We start from the raw sequence: 24076 nt of genomic DNA, 5'->3' as shown, positions 1-24076 counted from the left end.
TGCGGGCGAGTTACCCCAGAGCCTAGAGCCCCAATTTCCTTTTCTGTTAAATGTCAGCATTCACTTACATCATCTCCAAGGTTTCTTCTTGCTCTCAAATTCTTTAGTTTTATATCTGCATATACATTCAGTTAATTCTGGTCTTATCTGTCTTCATGAACCAGAACCATAGACAGGAAATTGTTGGCATGAGTGATCTCCTGTGTTTACCATGGATTTGATAAAATGTAAGACGCAAATGCGATTAGAGAGAATATCATTTTACTGAATGGAACCTTCAGTTCCCAGACCCACCCAGGACTGAATCCATTGTCATTTCTGACCACACATTGGTAAACCAGTTATATCAGCTGCTTTCTTTCCACTCCAGCAAAATATCCCTGCTGTTGCTTTCAGGCCTTGGGCTGGCCATACCCTTAGGTACAGGAATTCCTGTCTCTCTCAAGGACCTGGTATCCATTGTCATTTAACAGAGTGGATTTATGGCTCATGTATGAACTATAGTCAGTGAGCATTTGACTAATCATGACACTTTTATTGATTTTTTTGACCAGCAATTCAGCTTGGCCTCTGGACTGGACTCAATCCAGATACTTTCCAGAGAGACTTGGGAGTCTTCAGGTGCTGGTCTGTTACCATATCTAATGTTTTGCCTTAATTCCCAGCTTCATGAGTCAGAACTGTACACATGACCTCACCTCCTTTCCTTTTACATCTCTACTACGGCGTCTTATTTATGCCCTCCATCCATTTATCCATCTACCTTTCAAAGAGAATGTACTGTGCCTACTTTAAGTCATACCTAAAGAAAAATAAAACAAAGTATGATTACTACATTCAAGAGGTTCATCTACTCTGTCAAGTTTGTAAATGAAAGCAAAGCTTCAAAATCCATCACTACCTGGCACTCTTGATAGAAGAGCTAGTTAACAGTAAAGATGATAAAAGCAATTACTAACTGTGAATTTTAGGGTGTATCAAGAAGTTTGTCAAAGTATTTTAATTTCTGTGCCAACCTTAAGGGCATTAGATACCATTATTTCAGTTTATCGATGAGGAAAAATGACTTGGCTTTAGTGATTTATCAAAGATAACACATTTATTTTTAAATATTATGTATTGACCTCCTACCATATGTCAGGTATTGTTCCAGCAACAAACAGAGTAATGTCCACCTTTCCATGGAGCCGCGTTCTGATGGGGGTACCAGCCATCCTCACGTACATAAGAGTGGGATGTTTGATATTGAGCAGTGCACCAGCATTGATGGAGAGAGGGTGCTATCCTAGATAGTGTGGTCAGAGAAACCTTCATGAAGGAGATAATATTTGAGCAAAGACTTGAATTTAAGTGACCAAGCCGGCTGTGCAGAGAACTTGGGGAAAAGCATTCCAGCCGGAGGAAACAGCAAATGCCAAGGCCCAGACACTGGACCTGGTTGAGGTGTTCAGAGGACCAGGAAGAAGGCCAGTGTGGCTGGAATGGAGTTGTGTTCTTCCTTCAAGCCCCCACGATCATGGACGTGGCTTAGACAGAAACTTTCTTCTTCTTATGCACATGCCTGATATTTAACAGAAGTCAGACTGTGACATTTTTAGAAGACAACAAATATTAGATGTCTGACGGTGAGGGAAGGCGTTCATCCTGAGGTCGAAGAGAGAGAATGGATATAGATTGCAGTTGACACGGTATGTCATTTTAAATGCCTGCTGACTCTGGGTACACTCACTGTTTTTCACACATTACCTTTTTGTGGTCTTTGTTCATGGAGACCCAAAGGGAGAAGGAAGGCCAGGAGTCCCCCATCTTCCTTTGTGGGTGGCATCAGCCTTGGGGGAAATTCAGGTTCCTTCCTTCCCTCCGTATTCCGTAACCCCTCACCGAGAGCAGTAGCTGTATAACTAGTATGGTATCTCATATGTGCCACATGAAGAGTAAAATACGTTGTTGTGACCCTTAAATTGACCTGTATGCCACCATATCCATTTATTATTTTATTTTTATTTTTTAAATTCTCACCCAAGGATATGTTGATTGATTTTAGAGGGGGAAAGTTTTGGGGGGAGACATTAATTGGTTGTACACCCCAACCAAGGATCGAACCCACAACCTTTTAGTATACAGGACGATGCTCCAGCCAGCTGAGCTACCCAGCCAGGACACTCTTCTCTACCTGCCAGGCCAGCCAGTTTGTTTAACATGTCTGATTTTGATGTGACTTTTGTCTCTCAAATAGTTGACACAGCAAGGATATTTCTAGGTATTGAATTCCTATAAAACCCTGCTACTCATTCCAGTTTCTCTTTTTCAAGTTTGCAAAGTTGGCATCATTCAGGAGATTAGAGGCAGCTTTGAGGTGTCTCTCCTAGCGTTCTTAACGTGGGGACAGAGCTTAGAGTAAGTCTCATTGTACTATAACCTAGACTTGGGGGCCAGACCCCAGTAAGAGGGGTAGTCACTGGATGCCAGTTGGAATCACTTTCTCAGCCTGGATGCAATGTGTTTCAGGATTTGAAGTTTAAAATCTACAGCCACAGAAACTTCATGAATACTCCCACTAGTCTGAAATTGGCATCCCAGAAACCAGGTCTTTCAATATACAGAAATGAGCGCGGGTGAGTCCCCCGTGCCGGGCTTGAACCTCAGGGAAATAACTTCGTGGACTGCGGTCTGGATGCACTGAAGAACTCATTCTCTAGTACCTGATGTTATTATGAAGAAAAGAGAAACCCTGAAATAATCCTAGCCTCAGGAATCCCTACCTTTAACAGAAGCCTTTTTTCCCCCTAAAATGAGAAAGCATGTTAAGGCTAAATCTCTTTTACTTTTAAGTGAAAAAAAAAAAAAAGGAAATATTTTTATAGTATCCACAGTTTGCCACTTTCTATGCTAGGTGACCAACACTTTAAATACTCACACCCATCCGCCTAGGTAGTTTGTATTTTATAAGAGGAAACCGAGGTGCAAAATATTAAGTGACTTGCCCAAAGTCACATAGGGAATGAAGAAAGAACTGAGGTATGAGAATGGGTCTTTTTGATAATAAAGCTGGTATTTCACTGCTTTGTATTAAAAAAAAAAGTTTTAAATCTGAAAGTATTGAGTTATTTCCTAAGCTAATATCTTCATTGTATACTTACTTGTTAAACTGTGCATTGTTTTTCAAGCTATTCCTACTCCCCTCTTATCCAGTCACTCTGAAATGGCCTTTTTTTTTTGTATTTCCCAGACCTGGTCTCGTTCTCGCACATCTGTAAGTTATGGTGACATGTGGCTCTTTTTCCAGCTTGCCCATTACAAGGCATTGTGTGATGAGAAAGGCAACTTAGATGATAAAAAATGCTTGGACACTTTGCCCAGCACACTCTGGATGGAATGAATAACACATGGCCATTTATGTTAAAGAGTTTCCTTTTACCTGAGCTTGGTGATTTCCCGGGGTCATCTTGGTTAAATTAGATTTTAATTCTGAAATATTGTAGCTGGAAGTGTTCCCACTGGCCATTTCATATCTCCTGAATAATAGGATTTGAACCCAAATTGAAAATGCTAGTAAAGTAAATGAGGAAGATGTGCCATGCAACCTTTGGGGACAGTTTCTCTTGTTTTTAATGTGAAGAGTTGTACAAATGTAGGAAGTTGTTACCATAATGCAGGTACCCGCTGTTGCTGAAAAGCAGAGGGGCTCCTCAGGTGAACGTTTTCTCATTAACTTGCAGTCTCCTGGCTATACATACCTCTTAGTGGCCTGAGGGACCATATTCTTTCTCCTCCTTTTATGTACTTCTTTCTTTCTGACATGTTGTGAGTCCAAGAGAGGGAGGTTGCTTGTTTGTTAACCTCTTTGACATACATGTGTTGTAGAGAAGGTAGGAGAAAGTGAGTCTGACTCACTGGGTCTGCCTTATCCACAAAGTATACAGAAGGCCATTAATAAAGGCAAATCTCTCAAGACCCTTCTATAAGCATGTGGAATACACATCTAACAAGAAGACGCACCCTACCTCCAACTTGCAGTTGCCTTACTTACCAAATTACCTAACAAGGTCACATATATTAAGCAGTTAATTTCTTAGCAGCTGTGGTAGCCTCTCTTCCCAGCAAGGTTAAGATGGCCCTAAGTTCTTTGTAGTCATGACACAGGTCATTCTTACATGATCACACTGTAAGCTTAAGCCTGGCCTCCTGTTTTGGCAGAGACCCAAGGAGAAGTTCTAACTCAGTGCGTGAGAGCCCCGAGACTGCCATGTGGTGGGGTTTCTCCCATGGAAAGCAGAAGCGGCCAATGGGCGACGGCGGTGGGGGCCAGAGCTGTGATGCAAAGGCCAAGAAAACCTTACGTTCTCTCCAAGAGAACGGTTGGTTCACATCGCTAAGGAGTGAGTAGTGGATGTAGAGATTACATAACATGGATGAGCCCTTTATGAAGGTTTCTTTTAATTCAAAATCATCCTCAGAGTTGCTTTGTGATATACTTCTTTTTTTGTAAACTGAACGTGGGAATAAACTACCACGGTGACGCAGGGTGCCACTGGGTCCGTCAGTGTGCCCCGGAGAGACAGAACCGGCAGAATGTGCACATATGGCCCTGCATGTGTGTATAAAGAGATTTATTACAAGGAAGTGGCTCACGTGATTAGGGAGGCTGACCACTCTCAAATTCTACAGGGAGCAAGCTAGAGACTCCGGTGATCTAGTGATACAGTTCTAGCCTGAGTCCTAAGGCTTCAGAACCAAGAGCACTTGATGTTTAAGTTCTAGTACAAAGACCAGCAGGCTGGCAACTCAGAAAGGGCCAGTGTTTCAGTTCAAACCTGAAAAAAATCCTCCCTTACTCAAGAGAGGGTCAGGCTTTTAGTGCTGGTCAGGCCTTCAACTGGTTGGATGAGGCCCACCCACATTAGGGAGGGCAGTCTGCTTTATTGGATCCGCCAGCTCAAATGTTAATCTCAGCCAGACACACTTACCAACACACCCGGAATAATGTTTGTCCAAGTATCTGGTCACTGCGTGGCCCAATCACATTGACATGTGAAATTAACAATCACAACTACTATCCCAAAATTTAAAAAATGGTTGTGATTTGATTTGGTTTGCTATGTATTCTTACACTCCTGTGTCTGATCTTCTTGCCCAGAGAATTACCCAGCTCTGGGTCTCTTAAACTCGTCAGACTGTTAAAGATTCCCTCTTTTATTCATTTTTATTTATTGATTTTGGAGAGAGAAAGGAAAGAAAAGGGAGGGGGAGAGACAGACAGACAGACATGTTGTTCCACTTAAGTTATACAGTTACCAGTTGGCTCTTGTGTGTGCACTGTCCAGAGGTCAGACCCACAACCTTGGTGAATCAGGACAATGCCCCAACCAACTGGGCTTCCCTGCCAGGGCTAGATTCCCTTCTTAAGGGACGGATAGAGGGGTGTGGGTACTATCTGGCCCAGTAGTTAAATGTGAATAAGAGGTAAATGGAATCCCTTTAACCAGTTTTAGTCTCTTAATATTTGATGATTTGGTTCTATGCAGTTAAAATCATTAAATTACTCTCCTGTCCAGAGAGAAAGGCAGCCTCAATGTTGGCAGACCCTAAAACAGCCCTTCTTTTCTGGCCTCCTGAACTGCTAGCTTTTAGACATTGGGTGAGTCCTAATCCCTTCACTTTCTCTTAGAAACCGTCTGAGACACATTCAGTGGCCAACTCCTTTTTGCTTCTTCATATGTGCCCCTTATCTGCCTCCTTCTCCATCCTCTTGACATTGCAGCTCTGTTACTGACCCTCTTTCTCCTTCCCCTCACACCAGCCTCTCAGAGCACAGCAAATCAAGTAAGCATGTGCTCAGCTGCGTGTGGCCGAGTGTGGGTGCCAGAGATGAGGGAAGGCAATCAGAAAGGGAAGGGAGGAGGGGATGGACGTGGGAGCGGGGGAATGGGGTGCTGGATGGTTCTGTATAGGGTGCTGTTGAGCATTTACGTGGGCCACGCACCCTGCCAAGCAGATCAGGTGTGCACGTGCACACACATACACTCCCCAAAGAAGGGCACCGTGATCCCTGCTTTACAGATAGAAAAGGTTCAAGGAAGGTTCGATGACTAGTAAGTGGTGGGACCTGGACCCCAAAATGGGTCGTTTTGATTTCACAATTCATGGCTTTGATCACTGTGCTCTATGACTTTGGCTGGGTGAAGGAAGTAGAGAATACAGTCCAATAAATTATTTAAGTTGAACAAAATTATAGAATCTATTACCACCAACTTTTTACTAGAAAATTACATTTGAAATTATTTCTGAGGTAGTCAGTTCATCAGAGTTTTGTTCAGTACTTTCATGGAAGTCTTTTTGGAATTTATCTAAATTAAAATGTAAACCAGTTCCCATCATTCCATCCTCAGCGTGTTCCATTGGCATCGATCACATGTAGAATACCAACCCAGGCTCTGCCATACCATCTCCTCCAAGATGATCTGTCAGTCTGGTCCCTTCTATTCTGAACTCATCTACTGTTCTCTGTCTTATGTAGGGGTAAGTGTGACTTCACTGCGGTCACAGTGGTGGTCTCGGTGTTCCTCAAATGTGCCAGACTCATTCCCCCTTTCCCCAGCTCTTCCCATGGCTGACTCCCTCACTTCTTCTGGGTTTCTGCTCAGAAACACCTTCTTGGACCTCCCGTCTAAAGTGTACCCTGCCCTCCCTCCTCACCCCGCCGCTCCCTCCTCACCCCCTCCCCTCTGGCACTGCCTCATTCTTCCAGCGCTTCATAGCTCTGGCTGCGTAAAAAAAAGACACAGTGCATGCCTGTGTTCACTGAGCAGAGGGTTAAATGAGTCCCTGTGTTGCATTTCGTTGTCCCACTGCCTCAAGAACACATGCAGGTAACGTGGGAAGAATATTAGGCCTCAGGGATACATGCCAGGGAAGCAGCAGTAGACATCACCTATGGATGACTGCTTCTTCCTGTTCATTTAAGGTTAAAGGTAGTTCTGGAAACTGGCTACACATCCGTAGGACTGAAATATATCTGATATCAACCTTTGGTAGGCCAATTTGGACATTAAAACTTGAACAGAAGGGCCAAATGAATAGATAAGACAGCCGTAGTGCCAGGAGTCCACGTACTAGCCTTCCTGTTTCTGAACTTGTCCCTGGAAATGTTTCTCACCAGCATCAAAAAGGCACTGGAGCCCTTTGAAGCTACAACTTCAAGTTTCATGAAAGACACTGTCGCATACAACTGACAACTTTTCCTAATGAAAATAGAGGACAGGACAGGTAGCTCTCTCAGGGTATATACCCGAGAGAAAGACTCTATTTTGGGAGGGATTTTCCCAGCATGCATTTTTAATATCACTCAGGCCAGCGTGTTAATCAGGCTTTCTACTGGCAGAAAACACTCACTGAGCAACAGAATGGCACCGTAGGAATTTAATCTGAACACGTGCCATACACCTAATCGTATTCCACTTATTTTCTTTTGTGTCAGCTTAATATAAATGAGTCCCCACCTTTATCAACAATAGCTCAGGATTCATAAGATCACATTTTTCACGAGGGACAGGGGATACAACCAGTTGCACTTTGTTATCCATCTCTCATTGTCTTCCCTTCCCACAATCAATACTTTCTCCGCTGATGTCTCTTTTTAAAGGTTGCTTACAAGTTTCTGTTTCAGGACAGTGTGCTGCAGCTTTGATGCCTAAATCCTCGCTGAATCTGGGTGTGCATTTGCAGTGATTTTTAAGAGTCAGTGTTTTTCTTTATTCGTTTGTTTGGGGTTTTTTTTCTTTTTCTGGCAAAACCCTCATTGCAGCATTTCTGAGCTGTGGATAGCAGTGCCCAGTGGCAGCTGTGCTTTGTTGTTGTACGGAGAACATCCCATTCCTGTGCATCATAGGACTTCGTTTAAGTGGGACAGACCTTAACGTTTATACTGTTCAACTACATTACGGGGTGAAAGGAAACAGACGCAGAGCAGCCGGCCTTGCCCGGCTTTGCGCTGGGAGCTGGCAGAAGGCTCGGGGCTGCCACCCGAGTGCCACACCTTTTTCACGATTCCATGGGATGTCCTCATGTTTCCTCACAAATATTCTTTAAGGATACTCTTGCATTGAAGTCTAGAGGTGCACACCCACCCCACGTCGATCTGGCTCTTTTTCCATATGGCCAGCAAGCGCGGTGCTGGTCTGGGTAAGTGGCTTTTCGGGAAGACTTGACTGCCTTCGGCGCTGCGCTCATGGTTCTTTGTGGCTGACAGAACACTTCTCATGCAGGCAGCCAAAATTTACTGTCTGGCCACCCTGTGTCAGGGATTGTGAGAGGTGATTGGGGTAAAAAGAAGTGGAAAATATCGTGCTTGTCTGGCAGAAGCTTTCAATCTCCAGATAAAGGGAAAGAAACAGGCAAGCTTGGCCCAGCACGCCCTGGCTGTTCCAGCATCTGCTCTGAATTGATTTATGCTCACATTTCACAAACCACAGCACACCTCACGGCCAGAGTCTTCATATGTGGGTGGGGAAGTACATCCTGCTTGTCCCCAAAGACAGAGAAGCAAAGTGTTTAGAATCATGGCTGCTCTGTCATGTGCAGGCTGATTTCACTGTTAAACCGCCACACACCTGTAGCAGGGTGAGAACAAAATCTTTCTTACTTGAAGCCATGGAGAACTGTGTTGTTGTCACTGGGGTGTATATAACCTAACCTCTTTTGACTGACACACACGGATTGTCTAATTTATTTCTTTAATTTATCTCCCTTTAGAATATATAATTACCTGGATTATTTAAGGTAAAGTTAAATAATCAACAAGTTAAGTGGTAGAGCCCGCATGTAACCAATGCAGTCTGATTTCAGAACTCACATTCTCAGCCAGTATACCAAAATGCTGTGTGTGCGCGCGCGTGCGCCCCCCCAACCCCGTGACGGAGGGCCAGTGGTTTCCAAAGCACTGAGTGGGATCAAGGATGGCTTTCCAAAGAAACTGATAGGTAGCCCTAAAGGACAAGGAGGAATAAAGCAATTTGGAAATAAAGAGAATTAGGCTTATTGCCTTTATGTATGTGTGTGGGAGGAATCCCTTCTCTTTGACCGATTGGCTCACCCCCAGGAAAAGCATAGAGCAAGGAATGCCCATCCATATATTACTACTGGCAACTAGGAAATACAGAATGCTTCCAATCCCATGACCTCGGGTCTATAAATCATTAAAAGCAACTGTATGAGATGTCATAAAACATAAGTGAGAAATCACAAGGCCGACTTAGTGAGGCATCAAAGCAATTGTACAATAATCTATGTCTTATACCACCCCCCCCCCCAGCCCACCACCACGCACAGCCACTCACGTACACAGTTCTAACCTGTCTATGAGCTTTAGCTTCATGGAGACCGGGAATAAGGACAAGAAGGAAATGTGATAAATTGGCATCATCAGTAAAAGAAAGAAAAGGTGAATGAAGCTGAGATGATACAGCAGGTGACACAGAGCATCAGAAGCTGTGACCCGGTCACTGAGGACTCATGAGGCCATCTTTCTCGCTGGTGTGTTAATCATCCAGCACTCGTGGCCCCAGGTATAATGCTCCCTGCAGAGAAAGACCTCTAGCTGTCTCTGCAGAGTGTCCCACAATTTAACTACCTTGAGCACAAAACACTTCCTGCATAACGGAGCTCTTCTCCCTTCACCCTCCTCCTCCTTCCCCAGGCTTGGTCCTAGATGGGGGCTGAACATTGGCCAGCACGTTCCTTTAATGTGCTCACCAGGCTTAGACAAGCCATCGAGGTCTCTCACCAGCCCCTCCCTCAGGAGCCTGCGGCCTCCCGCCCCCCTCCAGCATACGTCTCTGAACCAGCTCTCTGTACTGATTTTGGGAATTCCAAGGTACATAACATGTCTCCTGAACTGGATTCCTCTTTTCTATAAACATCATCACATGCCTCTTACTCTTTTTTAAAAAACAACCTTGTTAAGGTTAAAATCACATACGATAAGCTTTACCCTTGCCAGCCTAGATTTCAGTGATTTTGAGAAATTTATTGAGGTAGACAACTATCGCCACAATCCAATGTCACCTCAATGAAATTCCTTGAGCCACTTACAAAATCATGCAATGAATTGTCTTCCATGTCTGGATTCTTTCACTTAGTGTAACGTTTTTGAGGTTTGTCTATGTTGTAGCATGTTTCAGCATTTCATTTTCCTTGTATTGCTAAGTGGTACTCCATTGCACAAATAAAGACTATTTTAGATGTCAGTTGAAGTTTGGGTTGTTCCTATGTTTTTATTGAAGTATGATTGACATACAATATTATATTAGTTTCAGGTAGAGAATGCAGTGGTTCAGCATGTGTATACATTGGTCAATGATTACCAGAATAAGTCTACTTACTGTTACCACACAGTTAACACACTTTATTGACCACATTCTCCACGTTGTACATTATATTCCTATGATTTATTAATTTTATATCTGGAAGTTTGTACCTCTTGATATCCTTGACCCATTTTATTCTGGCAACCACCAGTCTGTTCTCTGTATCTTTGAGTCTGGTTTGTTTTGTTTGTTAGATTCTGCATAGAAGTGAATTTATGTGGCATTTGTCTTTCCCTGTCTGACTTATTTCACTTAGCAGAATACCCTCCAGGTCCATCCGTATATTCAAAACAGCAAGATTTTATCCTTTTTTGTGGCTGGGTGGTATTCCACCATATATATATATACACACACACACACATATATGTATATATATATGCATATATACATATGTATGGATATGTACATGTACATATCCATTCATATGTACATGAATGGATAAATTAATATATATACATATACACACACACATATATATATGTGATGAATTTATCCATTCATCCATTGGTAGACAAGTAGCATACCTTCATTATTTTAAATAATTTTTCACATAAGGGTGTATATATCTTTTCAATTTAGTGTTTTCAATTTAGTGTTTCATTTTCCTTGGATAACCAGAAGTAGAGTTGTTGGATCATGTCGTTGTTTTATTTTTAACTTTTTTAAAGAAACTCCGTACAGTTTTCCATAGTGGCTGTACCAGTTTACATTTCCACCCATAGTTCCTTTTCTATGCATCCTTGCCAACACTTACTATTTCTTGTCTTTTTGATAATAGACATTCTGACAGGTGTCAGGTGATATCTTATTGTGGTTTTGATTTGTGTTTCCATGATGATTAGTGAAGCTGAGCACTTTCTCATGTACCTGTTGACCATATGTATATCTTCTTTGGAAAAATGTTCAGATCCTCTGCTCATTTTTCAATTGAATTGTTTACTTTTGTTATTGAATTGTATGACTCCTTTATATATTTTGGATATTAACCCATTATCAGATATATGATTTGCAAATATCTTCTCCCATTCAGAATGTTGTGCTTTTATTTTGTTGACAGTTTCCTTTGCTGTGCAGAAGCTTTTCAGTTTGATATAGTCCCATTTGTTCATTTTTGCTTTTGTTGCCTTTGCCTTTGGAGTCAAATGCAATAAAACATTGCGAAGACCAGTGTTGAGGAGCTTACTGCCTATGTTTTAGTTTAGGAATTTTATGGTTTCAGATCTTTCATTCATGTCTTCAGTCCATTTGTGTATCGCGTAAGAGAGTGCTCCAGCTTCATTATTTTACAGGTAGATTTCCAGTTTTTCCAGTACCATTTATTGAAGAGACCGTCCTTTCCCCATTTTACGTCCTCTGGGAGAAGCCCCAGGCCAGCGAGACCCACACTGTGTTCCTCCACCAGCAGGGGCGGGGGTGTGACTTGGGCAAGAGCGTGCCCCTGGCTCTCCTTCCCGTCTCAGAGTGCTCCTTCCATCTTTTGTCGAGAAGGAGAAGTGCATGTAGTTTTCAGACCCTTTCCGGGGGAAATGACCCATGCGTGGCCATAGACTCTCTGTGCCTGTGGGAGCAGGTGAGTCGCAGGTCTTTCCCCAGGTGTCCCACCTTGTGGCGCCTGTGGGCCACACTGGCAGAAGAATTGTCGTCTTGGGCTACACATTAAATATACAAACACTAATGAAAACTGATGAGCAAAAAAAAGGTTTTAAGTAAACTTACGGTTTTGTGTTGAACCGCATTCCTAGCCATCCTGGGCCGCATGCAGCCCGCAGGCCGTGGGTTGGACACCCCTGTGTCTATACCACCTTGGATTGCTCCCCACCCCCACAAATTCTGCTTTTTGGCTATTTTGGACTTTACTGCTGTGGACATTTATGTGCAAGACTTTGTGTAAATAGAGGTTTTTATTTCTCTTGGACAGGTGTCTAAGCGTGAACTGCTGGATATGGGAGGTTTGAGGGGAAGAGTTTGTGAAAGATGGATATTAAGTCGTCTTTGAATGTTTGGCATTTAAATTTTTATAAGTCAAGGCCTTTTTCAGAGCGCCCGCACCATGTTGAATACCCACCCACGAGAAAGTTCCTGTGTCTCCACATCCCTGGCATCACGTGTGTTTCCCGTGCCTTGTCTCCTTTAGACTAGCAGCCCCTAGAAGGGAGGGGCTCTTATCTTCAGGCCTCCTCATCTAGCGTTCAGCGTGGGCTGTGCACCCGGTCAGAGCATAACAGTGCAGCATAGATTGTGGTGATAAAGGACTTGGGTTTCGGAGTTAGGCTCTCGGGGGGTCTGAGCATCAGTTTTTTCAAGTATGAGAGGGAGCTGATGGTACCTGCCCTCTCGAGTTATAATGTGGATTGATGGCGATAATGTCGATGAAGTGCTCTCTTTCATGCATGTGGAAATGGTAGCTTTGATTATTAGTGTTTTAAATTTGCATTGATACACACTTTCTGAACAATCTCTAGTTTAGCTTATTTCTTTTTTGCTCTTTACAGTCACACATTTAGGCATAGAGACAATGCTTGCAGGGCCCAAAGGTTGAATAATGGGTGACACAGCAGCTCTCATTTCTAGGACTGGAAGTGTAACGAGGAAGGACGCAGATGGGAAGGGACCGTCACAGTGCCATGTGACAGTGCTTTGACAGTGATACACACAGACCATGAGGGGACCGCAGAGTAGGACCTCAGATGCAGAAAAGAATGTAACCAGAACCACAGGACTGGGGTGGGGGGGGTAGAAGAGTTGGGGAGAGCACGACTGGCCAAAGGAGGCGCACTGACAAAGACCTGAAAGGAAAAGGTTTGGGGAAATGGCTCGCGTATTTTGTGACACCGTGAAGGGAGACTGGCGAGAAGGCTGGGGACAAAGGCAGTGGCCAGATGAGTGTGTTAAGTGTCGCACTCAGAAGTTTGCCCTTTACCTGTGCAGCTTCCGTCCCGTCCCGTCCCGTCCCGTCCCGTCCCGTCCCACCCCATAGGCTGAGGAGCTAGAGAGAAAATGGCTCAACTCTTGACCAGCAGAAATGACCACTTACTTACACATTAAAGGGAGGAAAGTTGGAGCCAGGTCAAAATCTCAAACACTCTGGTGCACGGTGTCTCAACTTTTTACAATTATTGCCTCCCCCTCTCCTGCAAGCATTTTTCAACATTTTTTATCATAATTGGTCCACATCCCATGAAATTTTAGTACTACAGACACACCGTGTATGTACTCTGTTCACAGGCACACTTGTGCTTTATACGTAAGGTGAGTACAGATGTATTTTCCTTTTCACATCGCCCCAGTCACCGGTGCTTGCCTGTCGGGGGCTGTAGCACGCTAGGTGAGAATGCATGCTCTAAGTATTGGAATCTACCCGAGGGATAGGCCTAGGTGTTATCATTTTATAATTCTCACAATACCTTTCAAAATGCAGCCACTTAGAATGAAGAAGTTCTGTCCCTTAACCAAGTATCTGCTGTTGGCATACTATGAGCCAAGCAAAGTTTTAGGAAGAGCAACTACAGCAAACACCAACCCTCCCCCTCATGAAGCTTACCTTCTACAACAACCTGTGTATAGATAAAATTGTTCCTCTCTTTAATCAGAACTAAGTAATGCCTGCCATTAAAACTGCTCCGGCAAGAGAGAGCTTACTAAAATAGGACTTGGCATTTCTTCGAGCTTGCAAATGTGCTGATGGAATTAAAAACCTGTTTCATGCTGATGCAGCAGGAAAATCAGAGCAGCAAGAAATAATGCTTTCTTTAAATCAATGTAAAACTAACTCCCAGCCCCAGGCCCCAGCGGGGCATTCCACATCCTCCAGGTTTTCAGGATGTCCCAGTGTTTTGCTCAGTACCTGTGGGAAGGCTCCGGGGGACACCAGTCACTGCCTTTCATTGGCAGTGGCTGAGAGTCCACGTGGTCCCATTACGTCTGGGAAAGAGACCTCTCTGCCATTCCTGGCGAAGGGAAACTTTGGAGAGTCAGCAGCCCATTTCCCTCCGAGGTCCTAGCCCCTGCTGGGGACACTGGTGGGACAGTGGTCTCTAGAACTCAGAGGAATCACAGACCTCTTGTCCAGCCCTCAGTTGGAAAATATCTCCTCCTGTCTCTTGCCTCCCTTCCCAGCACACCTGGCACAATCCATTCAATGAGCATTACCTTTACTGCAGGTAAGAACCCCGCTGCATTCAGGTGACTTCTGCTTTTTGCTCTCAAAAGCTCTAAGCCCCATAATTACAAAGCCTGGGAAGCTGTTTGACGTGGTATGAAAGGGCCAGGAGCTGGCATGAGTGATACAAAGAGGGATACGATATTCAGTGTATTGTCCTGCCATTCTGAAATCACTTCATTTATTCTGGACTCACCTTATAGAAAACTGTCCATTCGAAACACTCAACCAGCCGATCTGAACAAAGAAAAGAATTAAGAGCAAATGCCATAATTCTTGGTCTAGCCCAGAGAGAGCGTCTCCATTTTTTACCCTTCTGCCCTTGCCCCTCAGCCCTGTCTCCCCCAAAAAGAGCTTACAGGGGGCCACCCTAAACTATACTGGGAAAACAGCGTGACTTGCCTGTGTATTTGTGCGAATCCGCATGTGCCAGGCGCGGGGGTAGGCACCGACAATGATACTACAGTGCGCAGGGCAGCAGACTCCCTGCCCTCACCGAGGTGACGGTGGGATCACGGCCTCCGGCTCCTGTTCCAGGTGCATCTCACAGGCCTTGGGACCGCCCACAGGACAGAGCCGGCGCAGTCCCGGTCCAGCTCTCCAGCTGCCAGAAGTGTCATGCTTGCCTTCTACATAATTGAAGTGTTACCATCAGCGGAAGGGGAAGATGGTCTTGTTTTTCCTAATTGCTTTGGAAATAACCGTGGATCTTCTAAATGCGTCTTACTAGGAGGGCAGTTTTGCTTCGCAGTTGGCCCAAAGCCCTTACCGTAGTAATACCTAAGGCTTCTTAGGCGGTTAAAGGTCAAATGGTTTAATGAGACGATTCTCAAGCAGTTTTGATGTGTATCAAATCCAGTCTGATTGTTGCAAAGCTACAAAAGAGACTCTAATATGGGAACATCAGTTGGCTACTCTAATCTGCTTTGTATTATATTTTGGAAAAAGAGGCCATTAATAAAAATTCACACTGATGGGCCTTTGTCACCACATACCGTTGGGGGAACTGAGGACTGGGAAGGAGACTGGAAAAAATGAGATGATGATGCCCAAGAATAGGACAAAAAACTATAGATGAAAGAAAAGATAGAGATTTGTCCAGTGTGCAGTGACTTTTCTAACACATCCAGTTAAGCAAAAGTTAAATTTCTATTGTGGAGGAGTTATTTGACTGTTGTATTACATGAGTGTTTCTCAAATTTAATCATTCTGGTACCTCCTTTACTATTCTTCTTTGGCCTATGTGCCACCTGTGATACAAACATCCTCAGAAGGACAGAACTAAGAGGGACTTTCTGTTTTGTGACTCTCTGTGGCTCACAGCGCACAATTCCAGGTGGCCTTCCATATCCACAGGTTCTGCATCTGCAGATTCAACAATCCATGGATCGAAAATATGCAAAAAAAATGGTAAATTGTTGCCGACATGTACGTAGTTAGACTTACCAATATTGCATCTGACTGAACATTACAGACTTTTTCCTGTCATTATTCCCTAAGCAATAGAGTGTAACAACTATTTACATGGCATTTACATTGTATCAAGTATTATAGGAAATCTAGAGGTAATTTAAAGAATCTAGGAGGATGAGCATAAGTTATATGCAAATACTACTCCATTTTACACAAGAAATTTCAGCATGGATTTTGGTATCCATGGACGGGAGGGGTTCTGTGACCGATCTCCCACCAGCACCAAGGCACCACTGTATGCACAGAGTAGGCTCTCCAGAAACAGCAGAGGGTTCATTCTGCCCATGTTCCTGGGCGTAGGAGGCAGCCAGGTTGTATTAAGGAGCCTCTAGACCCTGGGAAAGTGGAATAAAAGTATTTCACTGTAAGAGTGGATGGCGTTAGTCTTAGGATTGAAGTGGCCCTCTCTGCTGTTGCTGAGTACACTCACTAAATAAGTGAAAACCAAACAGGCATTAAGAAAACTAGCAGATCACTTAAAAGACATGACTTTTGCATACATTCAAGCAGGTGAAATTAATGACTGAGAGTATATATCCTGAAAGGAAAGTGGAAAGACTTGGGTTCAGATTCCGGATTCTGTCATTAATTAGCTATGTGATTTTGTGCAAGTTACTTGGCAATAAATTTTCTCACATGTAAAATAAGAAAATTAATGCGTATCTTGTCTTTGAAAGGATGACATGAGATTATGTATACAGCACTTCATGTTAGAGTGCAGATTCTTGATAAATGTTGGTTTTGAAAATCAGTGATGAGGACTTCATTTTTAATAATTTAAGGAGTTTTAAAATTACAGTTGGTGTTTATAGAAAATTAGAAATTGCAGATAAGCAAAAAGAAAATAGAAAGCACTCATATCCTGAGCATACAAAGATATTCGATATTAACATTTTCTTCGGTATTTTTAATGATGGATTATAAATATTTTCCTATGTTCTTAAATATTTCTTTGGAAGAGCTACATAGTATTCTATTATAACATTGAATTACCCTTTTAACATGAAACTTTTAGACAGTGTCTACATTTTTGTTTTTTGTATCTGACAACTCTATAGCCAAATACTTTCACACTTACGTAATTTTTCCCTATGATTAAATTCAAGAAGTAACGTGGTAGTTTTTAGTATAATGAAGAAAATGATATGAAGTATGAAAAACACAGAGTATAGTAACTGGCACTTAGTCGTTGATAAATGCTGAAGATGGAGGATCTGCGCATGTACTGTAAGAGGGGAAGGAGAAATATTTGGGTGGATATTTGCTGTTCATTTTTTTCCTTTTCGTTGTGGATTCCACCTGCTGCTGGTGTGACCTGAACGTGCGCTTCAGCCTGCTGCCCCCCGCGCTGGGTTTGAACGCCAGTCTGGGGCCCTCTTGGCAGAGCTGTCCCCTCAAGCACCAAAAACAGAAACATGCAGCTGGCGGGCTACCCGTGGAAAGACAGTATCGCCCTGAAAGATGTGTTCTCATCCGCAGGCTCAAGCGCAGTTTTAAAGGAGGGAAGGGGAAGCGCCCGTTCTCCGCGTGGCCATGCACCGCCCGCCCCGGCCCCCCGTGGTGTCCGTGCTGCCGGTACTGAGGTACAGGGCCCGTGGCAGTGCCGGGCAGGCTCCAGGGAGACACTGCCGGGGTCTGGGCCGCGCAGGCGGGACGGGCTGGGTGGGCGCCGTGCTGGACCGGGGAGCGCGGCTCCGGCAGAGCGGCGGCTGCGCCCCCTGCGGAGGGGAGCAGGCAGGCCTGGGCTTGCCGGGAGTCCAGCCTCTCCGAGAGCCTGAAAACCTGGATGTTTTCATCTGAGTCGTTCAGTTTCCTCCTATTATGGGGAAAATGGAGGAATACGTTTTTTAAAAGTGCGCGCGTGCGCGTGTGGCGGGGGGATGGTTTACTTTCTTGGAACGAGTCTCCAGACGGCTCTGTGGATTTTAGGACTCGTCAGCCTCCATAATTGCAGAAGCCAGTTCCTTGAAATAAATGAGCGTGTGTGTGTTTCACGCATGTGTGTACATCTACACACACATCCTGTTGGTCCCTTTTCTCTAGAGAACCGGGACACAGAGAGGAAACGTGTGGAGGGACAAGGAAAGGTACTGCACTTCTTTGAACATGTCTTGTTTTGTAGATTTGACTGTTATGCTGTATAAATACTTCACAAATCCATAAAACAAAATTAGGTTTTTTTTAAAAATCAGTCATGAAGAAATGAACCTCTGTGGACAGCAGGTTGGCGGAATGACCACACAGAGCTCTTGCAAGCGGCTTTGAAACCCAGAAGTCTGTGCTTTCCTAGTACGATACACTTTTAGTATTTTTTTAAAAAAAACAAATTGTAAACTGTTTTTCCTAATCACATTGTTACTGTGGTAGTGGCATTTGTGTTCTGAAACTCTTCTGTGTGTATCGTGGGTTAAATCAACTGAGTGATCAAGGTAATGTTACCGAGAACATGGATTTTTAGTATGAAATAAAGGTAACAGCATTATCGGGTCCATGAGGTTAAATGGAAACCTTCAAGTCCTGAATTTGAACTGAAGTCTTGTGTGCACTCCTGGTGCTTCTATTTAAAAACATAACTTATTTTCTAGCTTTTTCCACAGAAACAAGGGTCAATTCCATAGCAGTGAGCACCCAAAGTTCCCAGCTTATCACCTCTAAATACCAGTTCCCACCAAACTGAACCAGGACTTTTGTTAGAAGTGGCTGCTTCCAGGCCTGGGGCAGCACATACATAAGATAACCCTGGAATATCTTGTCATACCAGAAACTATGGGCCATTAAAGACTGCCAGGTCATATTAGAAGGACTTAGGAGTCAACTTGAAGAGACCCGCCACTGAGAAAGAACAGGGCAGACAGTGAGACCATCAGTAGGGATTAAAAAGTAGTTCTGGAGTGAAACAAATCAAAATGTTCATAGTGATACTTATTTTATTTATTTACTTGTTTGTTTATGTTTTTTACAAGCGAAAGTTTACTTAGAAAGTCACCGAGAAAGAAGGAACAAGTTACAGAGATGAAAGAAGGGCACTTGGAGCATAGGAAAAAGAAAAAGAAAATCATAGTGATATTTAAAAAATAAAAATCTCACCTTGGCTGGGTAGATCAGTTGGTTAGAATGTCATCCCAATACGCTAAGGTTGCAGGTTCAATCTCCGGTCAGGACACATACAAGAATCAATCAATGAATGCATCAGTAAGTGGAACAACAAATTGATGTGTCTGGCCATCTGTCTGTCTCTCCCCCCGCCCCCATCAGTACATAAAAATTTTTTTAAAAAATAAGTAAAAATAAAAATCTCAGTCATCCTTGGAGGATATTAGATAACCGATTCAGTATTTTGAAGGTCAATAAATAAAGGGGGGAAAATCAAGCATCTAGGGTAAACATGTAGCTGATGACATGCAATTTCCCTTGATAGAACATCCCAGCTAACGAATTCAGAAGAAACAATGGCATTACCTGATAACCAATTTTAACTCTCTAGTGAGGTAATGGATCCCCTGGGCAAAGATCACCAATGACTGATGACAATGTAGCAAGAACATCATGTGCTTCTTGGTAGAGCAGTACCACATGTGATAGCCAGAAAAACACCCTCTGCTTCGAAGATGTCAGTATTCTAATCTCAGAACCCATGTAAAGATACATAACGTGATGGGGGGGATTAAGTTACAGGTGAAATTATATTTGCTAATAAGGTGATCTTAAAATAGGAAGATTATCCTGGCTTATCCAAGTGTGGATGAGGGAGGCAGAAGACATGTCAGAGAGCCTGGATATGAGAAAGACTCCACCAACTATTGCCAACTTTGAAGGTGGAGGGGCCACAAGCCCGAGCATGTGGCCAGCCTTGAGGAGCTAGAAAAAGTTGAGAAATAAAGTCTCCCTTAGAGGTTACAGAGAGAAATGCAGCAGCTTGCTGACACCTTGACTCGTCTTTTGAGTGGTGGGTCAGATGTCTAACATACAGAACTGTGAGATGTTACATTTGTGTTGTCTTAAGCCACTGAGTTTGTGATTATTTCTGATAGTAGCAATAAAAAACTAATATATTCTCTTTCCCAGGATGTATTCTTTCTAGAAAACTGAGTCTGAATCTGATCAAGCCCCTTGATATAACTACCAATTTACAGGAAATATGGGGTGCAAAGGAACACATTATATGAAATTACGGCAATATCTAAACTTCAGGCAGTGCTGTTAGAAAAGTGCTTTGTTCTGTTTATCAAATCGTGTGTGTGCGTATGTGTGTTTATTTATGGGAGAGAAACTAACTTAGGAGATTTTAGGAAATGACCTAGTATTTTATGTGTCAACCAATTGCAGTGTAGAACTTGATTCAAATAAGTAAAATAATGAGATAAATATTAATGAAATCCAAACACTGACATTGGATATTTGATTGTACTAAGGAATTACTTTTTTCTTCAGTGTGGTAGTAGTATTATGGTTAACTTTAAACAAAGGAGGGGTAGTGTGGTAGGTGTAATAGATAACAATAAATGTAAACTGATACTAGTTGAAGATTGATAGGTACATAAATGTTTGCTTCTTATTCTTTCTACTTTGGTATATACTTTAATATTTCTATAATAAACTATTAGTAAAATTATCAGTAATTGCTCTGACTTCTTAAATATGTTGTAAGCCACACATGCCATGTCCAAGGGCTGGATTTGTCCAGCAGACTGCCAGTTTGCGACTGCTGCATGGGGTTTCGGGAAAAAGGATCTGTTGCTTTAACTCGGGGAGTCATCCTTTCCTCTGTTCCCGCTCACCCCCTGCCTTCATTCTCTCTGCACTGCCTGGCCAATGGGCCTCCTTCATCTGGGGCACGAGAACAACTCGAAGGGTCGTTACAGATTGCTTGGGATAGAATTTCCTTAGAAGAAGTAAGCAAAGAGGGCAGTATGCGTAATTGCATTGAACAGTGCCTCCTACTAATCTGTGTATTTGTTTGAACCCCTACCCACTCATTCTACTCTCTGGAAAAAAAAAAAAAAGGCAATATTTGAAAACTGGAGGTGTTTTGAAATTTTGACAAACTGCACTTTTCATGTTTTCTCTGTACCTCTGTTTCAGGATGGAATGGGGAACTTGAGAATCACAGAAAAAGGCCTAAAGCTAGAAGGAGACTCAGAATTCTTGCAACCTCTCTACGCCAAAGAAATCCAGTCCCAACCGGTAAGTCTCTGCGGAGAGAAGGAATGATTGCTCCTCTGGAATGTAGGCCGGGGGACATCTGTCTCACCATCAGATGAGCATAAAAGGTGGCATGGGGTCGATGATACAGGTAACATGTTGGATTCAAACCCAAAGTCCTGAGTGTAATAACAGTTCAATTAAAGAATGGAGGTTCAGAAAGGAAGTATGGCCAAAGCCACATAGTTGTGAAGTAGGAGGACAAGGATTTCCACTCGGTAATGTAATTCTGAAGCTTTTCTGTTAAGCACCGTCTTATTCCTAAGTTTTTTCTCTCATTTCTTCTCTTTTGCCATGATAGTGATTCCTAGATACTTGCTTTTATTACCCAATATTAACAAAATTAATTATCGTTTATGAGAGGGGTTTTGGGTATGTTTTTGTTTCTTTGGTGTTTATTTTCGTTTTTGGTGGGTGGTGGACTTTGCTGGTTGGAGGGGATTATTAATTCATTTGCTTTGCCTGGATTGATTCGGGTCCACCTGGAAGCAGAGTATCAGGAAAGCTCCCCAAAGCATCATTTGCATCGTGTGCAGTGGTTGGGGAAATTAATGAAATTGGACAACTTGATGCAGTGGGGAATTTTAAACTGAATATTATCTAAACTACTGAGTTGTATTAAACTGTGTGCAACTGCTGAATTGCCAATAAATGTATTTCCTCGTGAATCTAGTAAAAGAGAGGAAGCCATGATGTTAAAAATCATCAAAAAGTGCCAGTTGGTGTTTCTGCAGAATGAATATAAATTTTAACTGAAACTCATAGCATCCTGGCTTGCACACTTAAAGTCCCAAGAGTATTGTAAATGTACCCGCTGTCTTTGAGGAAGTTACATCCTAGCAGGAGGAATGGACTAAAACCATAATGAGGAGGTTCGGGTGATGATTCTGCCTCGGATTGAATGGAGACCATTGGTTTTAAGCATTTCAGAAATACCTGGGATATGCATTGCACTTTTTTGTTGTTGTTTTAAATTTTTTTAAGATTTTTTTATTGTCATTCTAACACAGCTGTCCCAATTTTTCCCCGTTTGCCCTCCCCCGCCCACCCTGCCCCCACTCGCCCAGTCCGTCCCCACACCGTTGTCCATGCCCATGCGTCACTCATACATGCCTTGTAACTAGTCCCTCCCCCCTCTTCCCACCATTATCTGCCCCCCTCCCCCGGTCACTGTCAGTCTGTTCCATGTTTCCATACGTGTGGTTCTACTTTGTTCACTAGTTTATTTTGTTCATTCGCTTCCTCCTATAGTTGAGATCATACGATATTTGTCTTTCACTGACTGGCTTATTTCACTTAGCATAATATTCTCCAGTTCCATCCATGCTGTCATGAAAAGTAGGAGTTCCTTCTTTCTTTCTGCTTCATAGTATTCCATTGTGTAAATGTATGACAGTTTTTTGATCCACTCATCTACTGATAGGCACTGAGGCTGTTTCCAGCACTTGGCTATTGTAAATAATGCTGCGATGAGCATAAGGGTATATAAGTTCTTTCAAACTGATGATCAGGAACTCTTAAGAGTATATTTCCAGCAGCAAAATCTCTGGGTCAACGGCAGTTACATTTTTAGTTTTTTGAAGAAATTCCATACTGTTTTACATAGTGGCTGCACCAGCCTGCATTCCCACAAACGGTGCACTAGGGTTCCCTTTTCGCCCCATCCTTGCCAGCACTTGTTGTTTGTTGATTTATTGATGATGGCCATTCTGACAGGTATGAGAGGATATCTCATTGTGGTTTCTGTATCTCTCTGATGGCTAGTGATGCTGAGCATCTTTTCATATGTCTCTGGACCATCTGTATGTCCTCCTTGGAGAAGTGACTATTCAGGTCCTTTGCCCGTTTTTTAATTGGATTATTTGTCTTCCTGGTGTTGAGTCATATGAGTACTTTATATATTTGGGGGATCAAACCCTTGTCCACTGTATCATTGGCAAATATGTTCTCCCATACGGTTGGTTCCCTTTTCATTTTGATGATGGTTTCTTTGGCCATGCAGAAGATTTTTAATTTGATGTAGTCCCATTTGTTTGTTTTTTCCTTTATTTCCCTTGTTCTAGGAGATATATCCGCAAAAATATTGCTACATGGGATATCTGAAATTGTACTGCCTGTATTTTCCTCTAGGAATTTTATGGTGTCATGACTTACAAATATTTTACCTATTTTGAGTTTATTTTGGTGTATGGTATAAGTTGGTGGTCTAGCTCTTGATCTGCCTTTACTTCTCCTATCCTGGCAGGTTGGTTAGTTAAATCATTGGTTTGAGTTACTAGTTACACTTTAGATGAATAATTTCATCTATCTTGAGCTTGCTTAACTCACTAGTTTGGACTGGCCATTTTTCTCTGATGGCATTGGCCAGAAGGAAATATTTTAGGGTTTTTTTCCCCCTTTTATACAATTCTATAAACATGTTTAAAAAAAACCCAAAAACTAAAAACCCATATTCTCTCAAGGGACACAAAAACAGGCTGCAGACTCTAGTTTGCCAATCTCTCTAACCTATATTAGTGGTATTTCTGTAATTATATAAATGGTCTGGTAGATTGTATGTGTACTCAAGAGTAGATTTTAAAATCATAGATAGAATAGTTGGTATGTGTTAAGTAAAATATCCTGAAATGTTTCCTTGGTATAGAATTAGATTCCTATTAAGGAATTGAGAAATGTGTTTTAGAAGACTTGAGAAAGGGCACCTGGTATATCTCAGACTCACACAGGAATGGAACTTATAGCAAGTATTTCAGCCAGTCTTTCAGGAAATGAAGAATCGTTTGACCTCAACACAAAGACACACTTGATTGGACGATTAAAAAGTAATGATAATTTCAAAAACGTCCCTTTAATATTGAAAAATCAAGGGGTTAAATTC

General features: G+C 42.7%; 1 protein-coding gene across 1 annotated transcript in view; it reads left to right on the top strand.

The window, feature by feature from the left end:
* The window catches only part of SGCD (sarcoglycan delta), a 339305-nt gene that overhangs the window by 136252 nt on the left and 178977 nt on the right, over positions 1-24076 (top strand). The window contains exon 3 of the mRNA XM_054568124.1: positions 21079-21180. Within this exon, the coding sequence (XP_054424099.1) occupies positions 21079-21180 (102 nt within the window). The remainder of the gene's footprint in view (positions 1-21078; positions 21181-24076) is intronic.

The sequence above is a fragment of the Pteronotus mesoamericanus genome, unplaced genomic scaffold, assembly GCF_021234165.1.
Source record: "Pteronotus mesoamericanus isolate MK-2021 breed Mesoamerican mustached bat unplaced genomic scaffold, CSHL_Meso_final contig_2, whole genome shotgun sequence".
In the NCBI taxonomy this organism is placed as follows: domain Eukaryota; kingdom Metazoa; phylum Chordata; class Mammalia; order Chiroptera; family Mormoopidae; genus Pteronotus; species Pteronotus mesoamericanus.
Note: the sequence above shows the minus strand (reverse complement) of the source record. Positions and strands in the feature narration are given on the sequence as shown.